Here is a 17,915-nt window from a genome sequence, read left to right as displayed (position 1 = left end):
CTCTTGGCTGGCTACAAAAAGCGTTTACAAGCTGTGATACTTGCCAAAGGGGGCAGTACAAGATATTAACTCTGCAGGGTGCCCAAACTTTCGCAGACGCCATTTTTTTGTTTTCTGTTATTTTGAAAGTGTAAATGATGGAAATAAAATCTAACTTTTGTTGACATATTATAAGAATGTCTAATATGTAAAAATCTCCAAAAGGCATCAAATTACAGCTTTCCTTGGCTTCTTTATGCATATTAATACAAATTTTTAGCTGGGGTGCCCAAACTTTCGATCCCCACTGTGTGTGTGTGTATATGTATGTATGTATGTATGTATGTATGTATGTATGTATGTATGTATGTATATATATATATATATATATATATATATATATATATTCACAAAATAATGTCAGAAGTATTGGAATGCCTGCATTTACATGCACATGAATTTTAATGGCATCCCAGTGTTAGTCCGTAGGGTTCAATATTCAGTTGGCCCACCCTTTGCAGCTATAACAGCTTCAACTCTTCTGGGAAGGCTGCCCACAAGGTTTACGAGTGTGTCCATGATAATATTTGAACATTCATCCAAAAGCGCATTTGTGAGATCAGGCACGGAAGAGAAGGTCTGGCTCACAGTCTCTACTCTAATTCATCCCAAAGGTGTGCTATCGAGTTGAGGTCAGGACTCTGCAGTCCAGTCAAGTTCCTCCACCCCAAACTCTCTCATCCATGTCTTTATGGACCTTGCTTTGTGCACTGGTGTGCTGTCATGTTGGAACAGGAAGGGACCATCCCCAAACTGTTCCCACAAAGTTGGGAGCATGCAATTGTTCAACATGTCTTGGTATGCTGACGCCTTAAGAGTTCCCTTCACTGGAACGAAGGGGCCAAGCCCAACCCCTGAAAAAACAACCCCAAACCATAATTCCCCACCTCCACCAAACTTTACACTTGGCACAATGCAGTCAGGCAAGTACCATTCTTCTGGCAGCCACCAAACTCAGACATGTCTATCAGATTGCCAGTGTGCCACTATTGTTGTGCTAATCTGAAGGCCAAACAAAGTTTGGAGGTTTTTAGTTATTGACTTTGCAGACAGTTGGAAACTTCTGCACACTGTGAGCTTCAGCATTCGCTGACCCCGCTCTGTCTGCCTACCACTTCATGGTGGAGTTGCTGTTCCCAGTTGCTTCCACTTTGTTATAATACCACAAACAGTTGACCGTGGACTATAGTGGCAAGAAAATTTCACGGATGGACTTAATGCACAAGTGGCAACCTATCATGGTACCACACTTGAATTCACGGAGCTCCTGAGAGTGACCTATTCTTTCACAAATGTTTGTAGAAGCAGTCTGCATGCCTAGGTGCTTGATTTTATACACCTATGGCCATGATGGAGGTGAATCCAAGTGTGTGTGTGTATACACACACACACACACACATATATACATACACACATACATACCCACATTCATAATTTTATCTTAATTTTTATATTTTAAAATCTTTATAATTTCTTTGTGCACGCCTTGAAGTGAAACCACCAACCTGCATGTTTAACCCATAATGTGCTAGAATACATACAACTGCAAAAATGGAGCTTGCAAAAAATGGAGATTGCATAACCCTCCCTTACTCTAGCCAAAATGAAAAGAAAAAAAAATGCCCATAGGTCTAGTTTAAGTGGATATTTACACTTAATTTATTTCAGGTACTTCTATAGCATCGTCAATTTACACAGCACTTTACATATATAAACGCTAAAAAAAAAGCTATAAAAAAACCTCACATTTTTAAACGTGACTTTACATAGCCAACGTTAAACTGACAGATTTAATTAGCATCATCAACACAAACTCCTTCTCCTGTAGTAAAATGGATGTGGGTGCTTAGTCGTCACTTTCTGAGCCAGAACCTGTATCATCTAATAAAACATCTTTTACACATTTTACATATATCCATGTAATCAGTATGGTGTAACTGGTTACATGGAAGTAACTGAAAGCAATTCTTTCCTTCAACTTTAATGTAAAAACAACCAGAAGGTACACAATGGGCCAACGACTAAACTATCGCAGACACAAAACAGTGATGCATATACACTCACCGGCCACATTATTAGGTACACCTTACTAGCACAGGTTGGACCCATTTTTGCCTTCAGAACTGCCTGAATTCTTCATGGCATAGATTCAACCAGGTGTTGGAAACATTCCTTAGAGATTTTGGTCCATATTGACATGATAGCCTCACTGAGCTGGTGCAGATTTGTCAGCTGCACATCCATGATGCGAATCTCCGGTTCCACCGCATTCCCAAAGGTTCTCTATTTGATTGAGATCTGGTGACTGTGGAGGCCATTGGAGTGCAGTGAACTCATTGTCATGTTCAAGAAACCAGTTTGAGATGATTTAAGCTTTGTGACAGGGTGCATTATCCTGCTGGAAGTAGCCATCAGAAGATGGGTACACTGTAGTCATAAAGGGATGGACATGGTCAGCAACAATACTCAGGTAGGCTGTGGCACTTAAACAATGCACAAAATGCGCCAAGAAAATATCCCCCACACCATTACACCAATACCACCAGTCTGAATAGTTGCTACAAGGCAGGATGGATCCATGCCTTCATATTCACCCCAAAGTCTGACCCTACCATCTCAAGGTCACAGCTGAAATTGAGACACATAAACCCAGGCAACGTTTTTCCAATCTTTTATTGTCCAATTTTGATGATCCTGTGTGAATTGTAGCCTCTGTTTCCTGTTAGCTGACAGTAATGGCACCTGGTCTTCTGCTTCAAGGTTTGACCTGGTGTACATTCAGAGATGGTATTCTGCATACCTTTGTTGTAATGAGTGGTTATTTGAGTTACTGTTGCCAATCATCTCAAACCAGTCTGCCCATTCTTCTCTGACATCAAGTCATTTTTGTCAACAACTGCTGCTCACTAGAGATTTTCTCTTTTTCGGACCATTCTCTGTAAACCCTAGAGATGGTTGTGCGTGAAAAAGCCAGTAGATCAGTAGTTTTTGAAATACTCAGACAAGCCCATCTGGCACCAACAACCAAAGTCACTTAAATCCCCTTTCTTCCCCATTCCGATGCTAGGTTTGAACTTCAGCAAGTTATCTTCACCACGTCTAGATACCTAAATGCATTGAATTGCTGCCATGTGATTGGCCAATTAGTAATTTGTGTTACAAAGCAATTGAACAGGTGTACCTAATAAAGTGGCCGGGGAGTGTATATGGCAGTACAGAATAAAGCTCGCCTCTGTACTGCTAAATATATGTACACGACCCATAGGAAGATGTTAGCATGTTTCTTGTTGTTTATTCTTATTTAGAACATTGCACAAGAACCAAGATTTGTACACTTAGAAGAGACTAAAACCAGAGGACCAGCTTTGACCTGTACAAGAAATCTTTAGTACATACATCTTTGCTACAGGTATTACAATACTGAAAAGAATATACAAATGCTTGTACTAGAAGCAGAGACAAGCACAAGGATTTACGTTAATTCTCAGCACCCTAGGAGATCCCTCCCATAATATACAGGACTCTTTGTAACAATGTTACACTTACACGCATCGACTTTAAGCAGGAGAGCCACATCTAAATTAAGGTTACTAAACTACAACTGCACGGTTCAGGTATTGACTTGAACAAAAACTAGCTGTGTTTATTAAAAAAGTGAGATACGAGACAAAAATCTGAGCGTCATCTTACGGGATATTTCTGAAACCAAAGCTAGCAGTTATGTCAGAGAATTAGACATTTAAAATGATTAAGCTTTACAGAATATGGCTCAAGCCCAAACCAAATGCGGAAAACAATCACCACATTGGCGGGCAACAGGCCAAACCATGATTCCTGGAGAGAACTAGCACAGCAATCAAGTGTTACGCAGAGTGATAAGTGATTACTCGTGACTGCATAACCTTCTCACAATGTCTGCCAAAAATCCTGTACCCTATTCACCAGTGTACTACTACATACAAATATTTTTGATAACCTACTGATTGCAGTTAGCAGAAGACATGCTGGATTGTATGTATAGTTTACCTTAAGGGTTTTCCACAGCGTTTTGCAGTACAGTCCATTTAACATTATTTCCTATGGGTCACGTTCACATCTCTGCGTTTTCACCCTGTGCATTTTTTGGAAAAAGGTCAGGGACTTTTTTGAATGCAAAAAGTTGCCTTTTTGGTTCTATAGACTTCAATGGAAACGCTGCCTAAACATATTTAGTGCGTTTTTGCCGTGTTTTTAATCTGCCTAGCAACAAGGGGAAACAAAAAACAAAACGCAAAAACGCAGCGCAAAACAATGCAGAAGGTGTGAACCTAGCCTTCAAAGAGCGTTTATTGTCAATTAAGGGGGGGGGGGGGGGGGGTTGGGTTAATAAAAAAAAAAAATTAAAAAAAATTAAAAAAAAATAATGCACTACACAAAAATGAAATCAAAACACCTTTGGGAAAACTAACCTTTAAACAGATTTAGACTGCTAGGGGTACAAACAATGCAAAATTCATGTGCCATGTCCCAAAAAACATTGGCCTGCTGGTATTTGGAGGAATTCTAAACTGGTAAAAAGCAAGTAGATTAGAGATGTTTGTTTGGGTAAATGTAGAAAAAAAAAAAAAAAGAAGAATTACCCTAGATTAGAGCCACTTTAACGCACACCTGTACTTTACCCATGAGGGCAAAGCATCCAGTCAATTTAATAGCAATGGCTAAGAGTAAGGTCCTAAGCTTAAACTAAGCTTCCAGTCAAGCTTTGGCACTTACACAGGCCTTCCCCACCAATTCTGGCAACTGAATAATAGACAGTGGAGCAAAGAGAAGGCATATTTAAGTAGCTGATGAGGCTGCCAGTGAAATCAACATGCTTCTTTGCGAATGTTCACTTTAAACCCACGTTCTCACTGCATGCTAATTAGAAATGGTGCGACTAAACTTGAAGAAGTCGCACGATTTCAAAGTTCCATGTCATCGTGACTTTGGGTGCGACTTGCAGACATCTGTACGACTTCATGCACAGATGTCTATGCAAGTCGCATCCAAAATCAGCAAGAGAAACGCAGGAACAACTTTTCAAATTAACAAAGTCCGAGTAACACTAATTAGAATGGTTCCATTGCCGATCATTGGATGTGGTTTGTAATGCGTCAAATTGCATGACAAGTTGCACCAGTGTGAACCAGGGCTTGAATGAACAGTTCTCTCAACAGCGCATACATTCGAATAACCTCATCTTACAGCTTTTTGCTTTCACACTTCTTAGACATGTATTACAAAGCATTTATAGCAGGTATAACTGAGCATAGAAATATAGGAATTGTCACTGGTAACTTAACATTTAAAGACATAGGCTTTCTGCAAAGCACTAACATTGAACTAGTATGCAGGGAGGGAGCTACAACTTTTCAGATTTTATGGGCTGTATGCTTGCTACAAATCAGTGACTAGGTAGAGAAGTCATCGCAAAGACTTGCGATTGCACCTCCCAAATTTTCATTCTAAAAAGGGGGTTATAAGCAAATAAAAGAAACATTTTTTTCTTTTGCACAAATAAATGCAATGAGCTAAATATATTTTTAAATAATGCATTTAAGTTTTTTTTAATCTTTGTTTCTATGTATGGTTTATTATTCTGTATACACATTATTATTATTTATATAGCTCCAACAATTTGCTCAGCGCTGTACATTATAATGGGAGACAGTACAGTAACAATACGATTCAATACACAAGGGGTTCGAGGGCCCTGCTCCATGGAGTTTACAATCTAGGAGATACACATGGAGATAACTTTTTTTACTTTTCATCATTCAAATTTGTACCCTGTGCATTTGGCTTAAAGTGGTTGTAAAGGCTGAAGGTTTTTTACCTTCATGCATTCTATGCATGAAGGTATAAAACCACCTGTGTGCAGCAGCTCCCCCAGCCCCCTCAATACATGTCTGAGCCTCATCGCGATCCAGCAGTGTGATCCTCATTGGCAGAGACAGCAAACTGAAGCCATTGGCTCCATTGTCAATCACAGCCAGCCAAGGAGGAAAGAGAGGGGGCAGGGCCACACCATAGCTCAGTGTGTGAATGTTCACACGGAGCAGCGAGTGCCCCCATAGCAAGCTGCTTGCTGTGGGGGCACCTGACAGACAGGAGGAGCTAGGAGAGCTTGCGGGGGACCAGAGAAGAGGAGGATCCATGCTGCTCTGTGCAAATTCACTGCACACAGCTTGTAAGTATAGACAAGTTTGTTATTTTACGTAAAAAAACGAAAAAAAAAACCACATACCTTTAGAATAATTTTTAAGGTGGCCACGCACTGATCTAAAATTTGGCCAGTTCCACAGGGCTCAGCAAATTTAATTCAGTGTGTGGCTGTCCTTGCGCACCAGAAGATGATCATTTTATCAACTTCTGTTGAGAGGACATGGTGGAAAATTCTCCTCAATCAGTGGCTGCAGTTATTTCGCTCCAGCAGTGTATTGTGACAGCGGTAGGTACAGATGTCAGAATACAAATGTTCCTGGTGGTGGGGGTGGGGGGGGGAAATTCTTCCATCCACCTAGTATATGGTCAGTAGTAGTAGCACATTCATATGGGTTGTGCTTTGCTACTTCAATAAAACTGGAAACAGACTGACTGAAATTTGGACAGTTCAGCAGGGATTGTTTGATTGTCTTTTTTTGAAGGGACATGCTGGAAAACTATTGGTCAATCTGTGACTGCAGCCAAGCAGCTGCAGTCGCTGATCAGTGTATTCTGAGTGCGGCGAGTCCCACTGCTAGAACACAGTGTCCCGATGGGGGAAGGGAAAAGGATTCCTCTATCCTCCTCTATGGACAGCTTAAAGCAGGGTATACATAGTGATTTTTTTTTTTTTTTTAATTCGTCCAACTCCCCACCTCACCAGAATACACAGATCAGCACTGCAGCCATTGGCTACAAGCACTGATTGAATTCTGGGGAAAGGAGGAACGGGGCCACTCTGTGCAAAACCAAAACACAGGACAGGAAAGTAAAGCATGTTTATTTAAAGAAAAAAATTTTTTACCTTTACTATCACTTTAATAGGACCAATATTAAAAGGGAGTGTTGTTTGAAAAGAAAAAAAAAAAAAAAAAAAAAAAAAAAAAAAAACCAGTATGTCATACCTGCTCTGTGCAATGATTTTCCACAGAGCAGCCCAGATCGTCCTCTTCTTTGGTTCCCTGGCCCCTTCGCCTTGCCAAGCACCCCCAATACAAGTCGCTTGCTATGGGGGCACTCGTGAATACTTGCTCCTGAGCCATGAGAAGCTAAATACCCACTACTCTACAGGTAACTAGCTCACAGTATAAATACAATTTGAAGGAAATATGCAGAATGCCAATTTTCTAGAACCCCCTTTCTAAAATTAAATTCCTCCACATCAATCACTTTTTCTCCTTTAAATGAAACATTACTGGAATACGCGGGTAAGCACTCCTAAAGATATACAGTCAGGTCCATAAATATTGGGACATCGACACAATTCTAACATTTTTGGCTCTATACACCACCACAATGGATTTGAAATGAAACGAACAAGATGTGCTTTAACTGCAGACTGTCAGCTTTAATTTGAGGGTATTTACATCCAAATCAGGTGAACGGTGTAGGAATTACAACAGTTTGCATATGTGCCTCCCACTTGTTAAGGGACAAAAAGTAATGGAACAATTGGCTTCTCAGCTGTTCCATGGCCAGGTATGTGTTATTCCCTCATTATCCCAATTACAATGAGCAGATAAAAGGTCCAGAGTTCATTTCAAGTGTGCTATTTGCATTTGGAATCTGTTGCTGTCAACTCTCAAGATGAGATCCAAAGAGCTGTCACTATCAGTGAAGCAAGCCATCATTAGGCTGAAAAAACAAAACAAACCCATCAGAGAGATAGCAAAAACATTAGGCGTGGCCAAAACAACTGTTTGGAACATTCTTAAAAAGAAGGAACGCACCGGTGAGCTCAGCAACACCGAAAGACCTGGAAGACCACGGAAAACAACTGTGGTGGATGACCGAAGAATTCTTTCCGTGGTGAAGAAAACACCCTTCACAACAGTTGGCCAGATCAAGAACACTCTCCAGGAGGTAGGTGTATGTGTGTCAAAGTCAACAATCAAGAGAAGACTTCACCAGAGTGAATACAGAGGGTTCACCACAAGATGTAAACCATTGGTGAGCCTCAAAAACAGGAAGGCCAGATTAGAGTTTGCCAAATGACCTCTAAAAAAGCCTTCACAGTTCTGGAACAACATCCTATGGACAGATGAGACCAAGATCAACTTGTACCAGAGTGATGGGAAGAGAAGAGTATGGAGAAGGAAAGGAACTGCTCATGATCCTAAGCATACCACCTCATCAGTGAAGCATGGTGGTGGTAGTGTCATGGCGTGGGCATGTATGGCTGCCAATGGAACTGGTTCTCTTGTATTTATTGATGATGTGACTGCTGACAAAAGCAGCAGGATGAATTCTGAAGTGTTTCGGGCAATATTATCTGCTCATATTCAGCCAAATGCTTCAGAACTCATTGGACGCCACTTCACAGTGCAGATGGACAATAACCCAAAGCATACTGCAAAAGCAACCAGAGTTTAAGGGAAAGAAGTGGAATGTTATGCAATGGCCAAGTCAATCACCTGACCGGAATCCGATTGAGCATGCATTTCACTTGCTGAAGACAAAACTGAAGGGAAAATGCCCCAAGAACAAGCAGGAACTGAAGACAGTTGCAGTAGAGGCCTGGAAGAGCATCACCAGGGATGAAACCCAGCGTCTGGTGATGTCTATGCATTCCACACTTCAGGCTGTAATTGACTGCAAAGGATTTGCAACCAAGTATTAAAAAGTGAAAGTTAGATTTTATGATTATTATTCTGTCCCATTACTTTTGGTCCCTTAACAAGTGGGAGGCACATATGCAAACTGTTGTAATTCCTACACCGTTCACCTGATTTGGATGTAAATACCCTCAAATTAAAGCTGACAGTCTGCAGTTAAAGCACATCTTGTTCGTTTCATTTCAAATTCATTGTGGTGGTGTATAGAGCCAAAAATGTTAGAATTGTGTCCATGTCCCAATATTTATGGACCTGACTGTACTGACAAAAATGTAACCATCTTCTGAAAGATGCCTACAGACAAAACAATGGTCAGCCATGCATGGAGGATCTCTGTAATGAATGATCCTTGTTCATCCAATGAGCCAACAAACGCAGAGGGGTGAGGACTCCAACTCAGGACAGGTAAATAGTCAGAATAGTCTGTCTAAGGCCTTGAATACACTTGCAGTGCCCTTTGAAGAGTGACCTGTGGTTTATCACTCTTCTGAGTGAGTCTGACAGGTGGGAAGAAGGCGTTATGTAGCTCCTGAAGGTCTGTTTTTACCCTTAAAAACCAGCACCAATGTGCTACAACTGTGTCCATCACCCGTGAGATTTTACACCCCCCCCAACCCGGATGTACAATTGTTACTCAAGCAGTCAGACTGACAATCAACAACCAAATATAGTTAACATTCTCTTAGGTTCATAGGCACATTTAATGTAATAAATCTACTGATCTGTTACTGTCATTATGCTCAAAGCACGTTAACTCAATCAATAAAATCACATATAAGCTTTAACATAAAATTTTTGATATTTTAAATCTGCAGCTTTCATTCAAATAATAATATGGTGATCCTGCCATGGAGGTCCTTGTTCAGGCACTCCCTTTTATAGGTCACTGTCTCCCACCTGTGCTCCTGCACTGCCACCCTGTCTTCTACTTAACACTACAAGTGGCTGTTTCAGGCCACATTACATGCAGGCACAGCCCACTGTTATCAGGAAACCCTCCCCTGGAAAATGCCATGCAGCCATAGCCAGAGACCACGTAGACAGGTAATGGCAGCACGTATATCTAACAAAGGATGAAAAAAAAAAAAAGATGATTTCAGGCAATCATTTGAGATACACGGTTCCTTAGCAAAGTAAATGTCATTTTGTTAGGGTTTATATCTACTTCAAAAAAAAAAAAAAGGTCTGGTGAGAAGTTCATGGAACCTTTTTTTTAACTGCATATTTCTGAATGCATCTATAAATCCCAAACTCGCTCCTCATTTTGAGCATGTTAACTATGTATATTGTTCATGCAGTGTGCAAAGTAAAATACAAACATTCAGCACAGACATTTTCCACTAAGTAAATGCAACGAAATTGTACATAAACGTTTTTTGTACATTTACCAATTAAACAGTCTTGTTTAACCATTTGCCCTCCAGAGGATTTTTTGGGGTTACGGCGATGCGTTACTTTAAATAATTGTGCGGTCATGCAACACTGCATCCAAAATGAAATTTATGTCCTTTTTTTCCCCCCACAAACTGAGCTTTCTATTGGTGGTATTTGATCACCAGTGCATTTTTTTTCCACTATAAAACAAAAAAGACCGAAAATTTTGAAAAAAAAAAAAAAAGGTTTTTTTTACTTTTTGCTAGAATACAAATCCAGTGAAAAAAAATCTAAATTCACCATAAATTTCGGCCAAAATGTATTCTCCTACATGTCTTTGCTTAAAAAAAAAAAAACTCAATATGTGTAAATTAACTGGTTTATTAAATAGTGAAAGTTATGTTTACATATGGCGGTATATATACTGTAATTTAAAATACATTTTTTATACTAGTAATGGTGGCGATCAGTGACTTATAGAGGGGTTTCAGTGGGCATTTTGACACGGGGGACGGGACGGGACTGCTACTGACATCCCCAGTGACATCAATACAGCGATCAAAGCTAATAAAAAGCACTGACACTACTAATGACACTGGCAGGAAGGGGTTAACATCTGGGTTGATCAAAGGGTTGGCTGTGTGCTGTTTTACTATTTTGTATGTGTATGCTTTACTGTGTAAGCACGCTGCATTGTATTGCTCTGCTGTGTGCTGGTGCTGACAGGGGAGAGATCTGTATTGTTTACATACAGACCTCTCCTCTGTCACTGTTCCTCGGCGATCACTGGGTGCTAGCGGGGAACCTCAAGACTGGGACCCAGTGATCGATAGCTCTAGCTGCCAGTGGCGGGGTGTGGGAGGGCGGCGTGCGCTTCCTACCCGGCAGTACAAAAACACACACACACACACACACGTGTGTGTGTATATATACACACACACACACACACACGATTTTACGCAGCCTTGCTGCCCTGTAGCGGTACTTCTATAGGGTGGTCGGGAAGCTGTTAAGCAGAACAGATTGTAAGCTCCAAGGAGCAGGGCCCTCCTATCCCTCTTGTATTGAACTGTACTGTTGCTGTATTGTCTCCCGTTATATTGTAAAGTGCTGAGCAAACTGTTGGCGTTATATAAATCCTGTATAATAATAAAATACACAACAATGCTAGGTGTCCCATTTTTTTTTCTCTTTAAGTACCCTAAGCTGCAGTGCACAGAAGTGACATTTTTCCATTTGAAATCAAGCAGTAAAATACATGTGCAGGAAACAGTGTGAAGGGCCCAATGTATTCACCACAATACAAAATGATCCCACTGACACACGCAGGAATCATTGGCTTTGCAAGGGTCTGCCATGCTGTGAGTCAGGTGATCAATCACAGGTTCAGGCAACTGAAAATCTCAGTTGAGTTTTAGTGTTGAAGCAATGACATGGTGATTTTAGTCATGTAATATTACATTGCTAATAGAAAATGCAAAGTTAAAAGGAGCACAACACACAGGGCTTTATACCATCCAATCATTCAAAATACAGTCCAGGAAAAGGGAAAAATCTGATTAGGTGTGATGAGACAGCAGAGAGTTCTTATTTCAGACACACTGATAAATCAGTCCTACAGATAGTATTTCCTGTCCAGCACAAAGTGACACACGTTTAACTGGGTACTACTACTATTCCCACTTGAGCAGTGACATAGCAGAGAGCTGTGTCATCTATTTGCATAACAGTCGATGATCATGTATTTACAGAACAATGACAATCCGCAGAATAAAACGGTTTATTAAACATGATGAACACAGATTCTGGTTTCATTCTTCACAAAATCACACTCCCCACCACTTTCTGTCTCAGGTTTAAAGGGTTTGTACTCAGAAACAGTTCTCAGAATGGAATTCATGCAGATCTATCATACTAATCGAAGCAAAAAGCCCACTGCAAGTGTCAATACAAAAACAGACTTTTCTTCTGTCATTCATAGACAAACACATCTCCAGTTTACCCCCTCTGTGCCCACCCAGCACAGAGTCACACCCTGCTCCCTCCCAGCAGGTCTCCCTCCCCCACTACAGGAAGTGAGAGAGAAAAACCCACACAGAGAAGCATTATCAGGGGAGGAGAGGGGAAGCAGAATGATATAAACAAGGATCTAGTCACGCAATACCTTGCTGCTAGACAGAATGACAATGTGACAGCATACAGTTACAATGCAAGACAGCAAAAAAAATGCCACAATGTTAACAGCTGAATTATCAATCTCCTTTATTAACGAAAAGGGTAAATAAGTGTTTAAAAGTCACTAGTGTAATAAACAGAGGCAAAAAAAAAAGACGGCCAGACAGATTTTAGCAGCTGGACTTGTATAAGCCAGGGCTCTGTATAGAGAGAGAAAAAAAAAAAAAAAAAAAATCAACTACTAATCTGTCCAGAGACTGTCCTATGCTGTATCACAGGGATTTCCATGCTCATGAAAATGTACAGCTCAAGCGCCATACACAAAACACATTCATGGGGAAAGAGCAGATTTAAGTTTTCCTTCTCTAGGATTACTGAAATACCTAATTTCACTTTTTAAACACAGTTCCTTTTTTGTTTTTAATAAATGTACCTTAGCAAAAGGGTACCCACAGATCGCTTCAATCTTGACATCCATTACACATAAAAGTAAGGCCTCATGCACACTGGACGTTTTTACAGCTGCCATTTTTAGCTTCTGGTGTTTTTTTCTGAAGCAAGTAAACTACTCAGCATGTTATCCTTTGTGTCCATGCAAACATACAGTAAGCTTTAATCAGCATGGAAAAAACAAAAAAACATAACTAGTGGTTTTCAAGAGGAGTTTTTTAGCTGTAAAAATTCTCTAACACTGGTAAATGCGGTAAACTGGCGTTTCTGAGCCATAATTTTTACTTTTTTGTGCTAAAAAACACTAACGTGGAAAAAGCCAACTGAATGCGACTAAACTCTAAATGCAAAAACGCTAAATAATGTGGAAAAACGTGCAGTTTTAAACGTAACTGTATACAGCTAACACTATTGGCAGTTTTAAACCGCCCAGTGCTCATGAGGCCCAAAACACATCATATTTATTAGGTTCACTCCTTTGGTATACAGAGTTTCAGAAATAAGGACAGATATATTCTCCTCTTCCAGTACTCCAACTAATAAATTGCACAATTTATAGAGTGGAATACTAGAGGGATGAGAGTGCCCACTGGAAGAACAGTACTGGAAAATGGGGGAAATGAGCAGTTCTTGATGTCCATGTATATAGAATCACAAGTATTAATAAGTACTGGACTTAACTTTTTATAAGTCTGATCTTTCCCATATTTTCCTGTAATTAGTATTTGCATGTACATTTTGTGCATTAAATCGGTTGTATGCATCATTCTTGACACTTTAGACAAGTACAATTTGAAGACTGAATTTAGCAGGGTGTAAATCTTGATACAAAACCACAATATACATTTTTTTTGTCCAATTTTGAAAGTTAGTTTGTCTAAACGACTGTTTTTAGATCACTAGAAAAAAAAAATCTGCAGAACTGGAACTGTCCACACACATTTTCTGCCAAACAATTCTCAAGCCCACCTTCAGGCACCAATGAGAATGCCAATACTGTTCTTTCCTACCAAAGAATGTCAAGCCAAGGAGCCGGCCACAAGTCTAGGCAGCACTCTTTGAATGGAAATGGCTCTGTTCTCCTTAACCCAGCACAGTCTAAGAATGCCCACAGACACAGGAGAGTACTCAGATAAGCAGTCATGGTCCTGTCTTCTGCTGGAAATTTAGTATTGTGCACAAGGACACAAATGCTGATCTCGGATGACCATGCATATAGATATCAGCAAAGGGAAAGCCAAGAGAAGAATGGCTGACCACAGACCCATCACACTGGGATAGATTTACTAAAACTGGAGCACTCAATCTGGTGCACGGTAGCCAATCAGCTTCTAACTTCAGCTTGTTCAATTAAGATTTGACAATAAAACCTGGAAGCTGATTGGTTTCTATGCAGAGCTGCACCAAATTTTGCACTCCCCAGTTTTTGTAAGAAACCCCACAGTATTTAGGCAACTTTAGCAACCTACAATCATGTCTTTGTGCGGTGTGGCATGAATGCTGTGCTCACTACCTTCCTGCACCATTACCTTATGTGCAGACCCTGCAGGCTGCTTACAAGTGGAAATGTAGTAAACACAGTACTCATGCTGCACTGTGTAACAATACGTTTGCAGACATCAGGTAATCATTTTAAAAGGAAAAGTACAGCTACCCTTTAAGAGGAAAAAAATCTGAAATCCCTTAACTATACAAAACACAAGTCAATAAAACAAACACACACACACACACCAAAAATGCCATCAAACCTACAATTTTTGATTATAACCTTTGGCAAAATTCAATGTGTACATATTATAAAAATACGAAGTCACCAACCTGCTTGAACTGCTCTTCATATGTCCAGTCCCCATGGTCCTGAATTTGAGGGTGTGCATTATGTGGCAAACCTGGGCGCTCTGCTCCCATTGATGGGCGTTGTGTTGGTAAGGCCTGTTGGGCAGGGTGTTTTGGGGGAAGAGCTATATCTTTAGTAGATCTGCCAGCCTCGCCTACATCTACACCCTCTTCCATGTCTTCATAATCATCCTCATCCTCAAAATCATCCTCATCCCATTTCCCTTTCCTAAAGAAAAAACAAAACAATTTTTATTATTGAAATCCAAGTTTACATACATTGGGCAGCCCAAAATAATATTTCTTCTGCTATCAAATCCTATTTCAACAGACAACCTGCAATCCAGCTCTTCATTAAATAAAATGCATGTTTGCAGACTTAACATTGTAATTACCAGGAAAACAAAAAAAGGGTAGTGGGTTATTTTTTTTTTTTTTTTTTATGCTTAACAACGGATAAAGATTGCAGTGCTAGAAGGCTTCCTGAAGCAATGCAAAAAGAAAAAAAAACTCTTAAAAAACACAAAAAGATCCCAAGCTAATTTTAATCTTACAGTATCATGGTCTGTAATTATTGCTGAAGTTACATAAGCGCAATAAGCAACATGACATTGACCCAGCAGGGTAAAAAAACCCTGCGTACACAGTAACTTGGCACAAACTGTGTGAACAGAGCTGCAACTTCAAAAACTTCCTATCTGTCTGAGGTTTCTAACCGCCTTTGACCAGCTGCCAACATTCGCAGGCTTGCTGGCAGCTTCTGGCACGCACTGCTTTACCAGGTCATATACAGGGCACCAAGCATTACCACACAGCTACTTAGCCGTTTAGCACATTGGACACCAATGAAGAGTTTTGTGATACAAGTATACGTAATGATTTCAACTATTAACTACACATTTAACAGGTCATCATTATACATGCAGACATATCAGTCATTGCCTTCTATCCCTATCAAAGTAAAAGCTAGGTTAGGGGCCCAACACTAAGGAAAGCAGTTTGGCACTTTTGATTAGTAGAGCTGAGGTCCCAGCTACACACAGTAACTGTGTGTGGGAAACCTTTTAGGTACCCCAATTTCCTCTCAGCCTCCAAAATGCTGCGAAAAAGCATTGTATTTGTTTGCCAATTGGCTTTGACCCAAAATTGGCTCTATGGTGTATGCTCATTTGTATTAATGTGGCTAGTTTATCAGATTGTATACAAGTTCCTGGAAAAAATAATGAAGGGCTTGATTTCCTCTATATAAGTGCTTAAGATATAGCATCAGCACCATATAAAAGAAGTAAAACAAAATATGCCTACAGAACTTGTGAAAAAAAAAACAAAACAAAAAAAAAAAAACAAAAACACACAAACAGCATTATCGTTACCTTTCCCGTTGGCTGAAACTTCCTAGTGTGGCACAGTACCCTCCCCCCACTGGCTGCTGCGATTCCTTTGCTGAGCCTTAGTCACTGCAGGACACATTGATTTAGGGGTTCAGCAGAAGAAACCAGAGTGGGCAGAAGATATTCTATGCTACACACTCAGAAATGTGGAATACCATCAGTGCCAGGAGCTCTGCCACATGTCAAAGTATAAGCAAACAAGCTGCTGGACAGGTAGGACTAATGCGACTTTCTTTTCAGGTTAGTTTCTTTGGCATGGTTTACCACCTCGACAGGGTCATTTTAAGAGGAAGCATAGGCTAAATAGAAGTCTTAAAAAAGATGCCCAGCCAACTTCATTTGTCCCTCTGTTGTCAATGCTCCCTTCTTGCCCATGCAGCAGCTGCTCACTGACGCTACTTCTGGATCATGTGACCGCATCAGAAGAAAAAAAAACAAAAAAAAAAAAAAAAAAAAAAAAAAGGTATTAACACAGCTCTCTATTAAAAATTATATGCAGCATAAGTAGGAGGCAGCAACATCCCCCTCAAAGCTTATACTGTTTAAAACAGTGTTTCTCAACCTTTTTTCAGTCAAGGCACCCCATTCTGAAATGTGAAAAACTATTCTAGTAGTTTGCAGCAACACCCACACACGTAGGACACCCAACATTAGAAGTGATGTATTCTTCCAAAGCAAATACACTTTTGCACACTGACTAGTATTCCAATGTTTCTCTTCTCCCTCCGTTTTTCTCCATCACTGAGCTAATGTGACCCCAGCACTGACAGAGAGGGGAAGGGGAGGGTCAGACTAGGATGCTGTGCAGGCAGCTGACATGCTCCTTATCAACTGATGAAGTCATTGGTTGTCAGGACGCCGGCTTCTAGAAGGTCGTAATGGTGCACAATGAAAACCTGTGACTTTGTGTAACTAAAAAGGCAGGCTTGTTCTACCCTCTGGCTTGTATACAAGTTTTGGGCAATTTTCAGAGATTTTGCCAAGGCACCCCTGAAGAAACCTCAAGGCACCCCGGGGTGCCTGGGCACCCTGGTTGAGAAAGGCTGGTTTAGAATATGCTTCCCCTTTAAAGCTAAAAGGGTGAATTGAAAAAAATCAACCCAAATCAGTTATGACTGTAAGATCTAACAAGCTGAAGCAGGTAAACTGCTAAGCATGAGAGGAACTAGCTATACACTACATGTTGGGAAGACAACTTGACATACTGGACAAACTGACTGGGAAAACATCCAATCATTCTGTAACATTTTATAGAGAGCTGTATTCTTAGTAACACCCTTTGCTATGCCATAGGTTACAGTCATCAAGTCTCCAGGCTTTTTTTAAGGTCCCTTTTAAATGGGGCAGATTCCGCTTGCTCAGCAGAGGATCTGTCCGCTGATTTCCTGCTGAGCAGAGTAGAGCGGGTGGACGACAGGTCCATGCCCGCTCTGCTTATTCACAGTGGACATGGACACAGCGCAGTCTGCTCTATGGGCAGCTGGGTGTAAACGGACCAGCTGTCCATTTATATCTGACTGCCCTCTGATCTAATTCACTCAGACAGAAAGGAATGGATCCTGTCTTTTTTTAAGCAGATCAGATTGGAGGTAGGCAGCAGTAAAAGCAAACAAGTCTGTTTACATCCACCCCTCTATAGAAATGAATGGAGTGTCTGATCAAGTCTGGATGGATTATGAAGGGTTAAATCCTGTATTAACTATTATTGTAACTATCTCCCTATTGAGGACATTTGCCCATTTATTTGTCCAAATAACCATGGTCACTAGCCAGGGTGGATTTGATTTAAACCACTAGTGAAAATGCTCGATTT

General features: G+C 40.5%; 1 protein-coding gene across 2 annotated transcripts in view; it reads right to left on the bottom strand.

The window, feature by feature from the left end:
- Positions 1–17,915, bottom strand: part of ARID3A (AT-rich interaction domain 3A) — a 108,664-nt gene that overhangs the window by 77,795 nt on the left and 12,954 nt on the right. For both annotated transcript variants that reach the window (XM_089673578.1, XM_089673577.1), the window contains exon 3: positions 14,694–14,940. In XM_089673578.1, coding sequence (XP_089529704.1) covers positions 14,694–14,940 — 247 coding nt within the window. The remainder of the gene's footprint in view (positions 1–14,693; positions 14,941–17,915) is intronic.

This window comes from Staurois parvus, unplaced genomic scaffold (genome assembly GCF_062004578.1).
Source record: "Staurois parvus isolate SC_StPar_1 unplaced genomic scaffold, SC_StPar_1.0 ptg000141l, whole genome shotgun sequence".
Classification (NCBI taxonomy): Eukaryota; Metazoa; Chordata; class Amphibia; order Anura; family Ranidae; genus Staurois; species Staurois parvus.
This window is presented reverse-complemented; position numbering and strand designations above follow the sequence as displayed.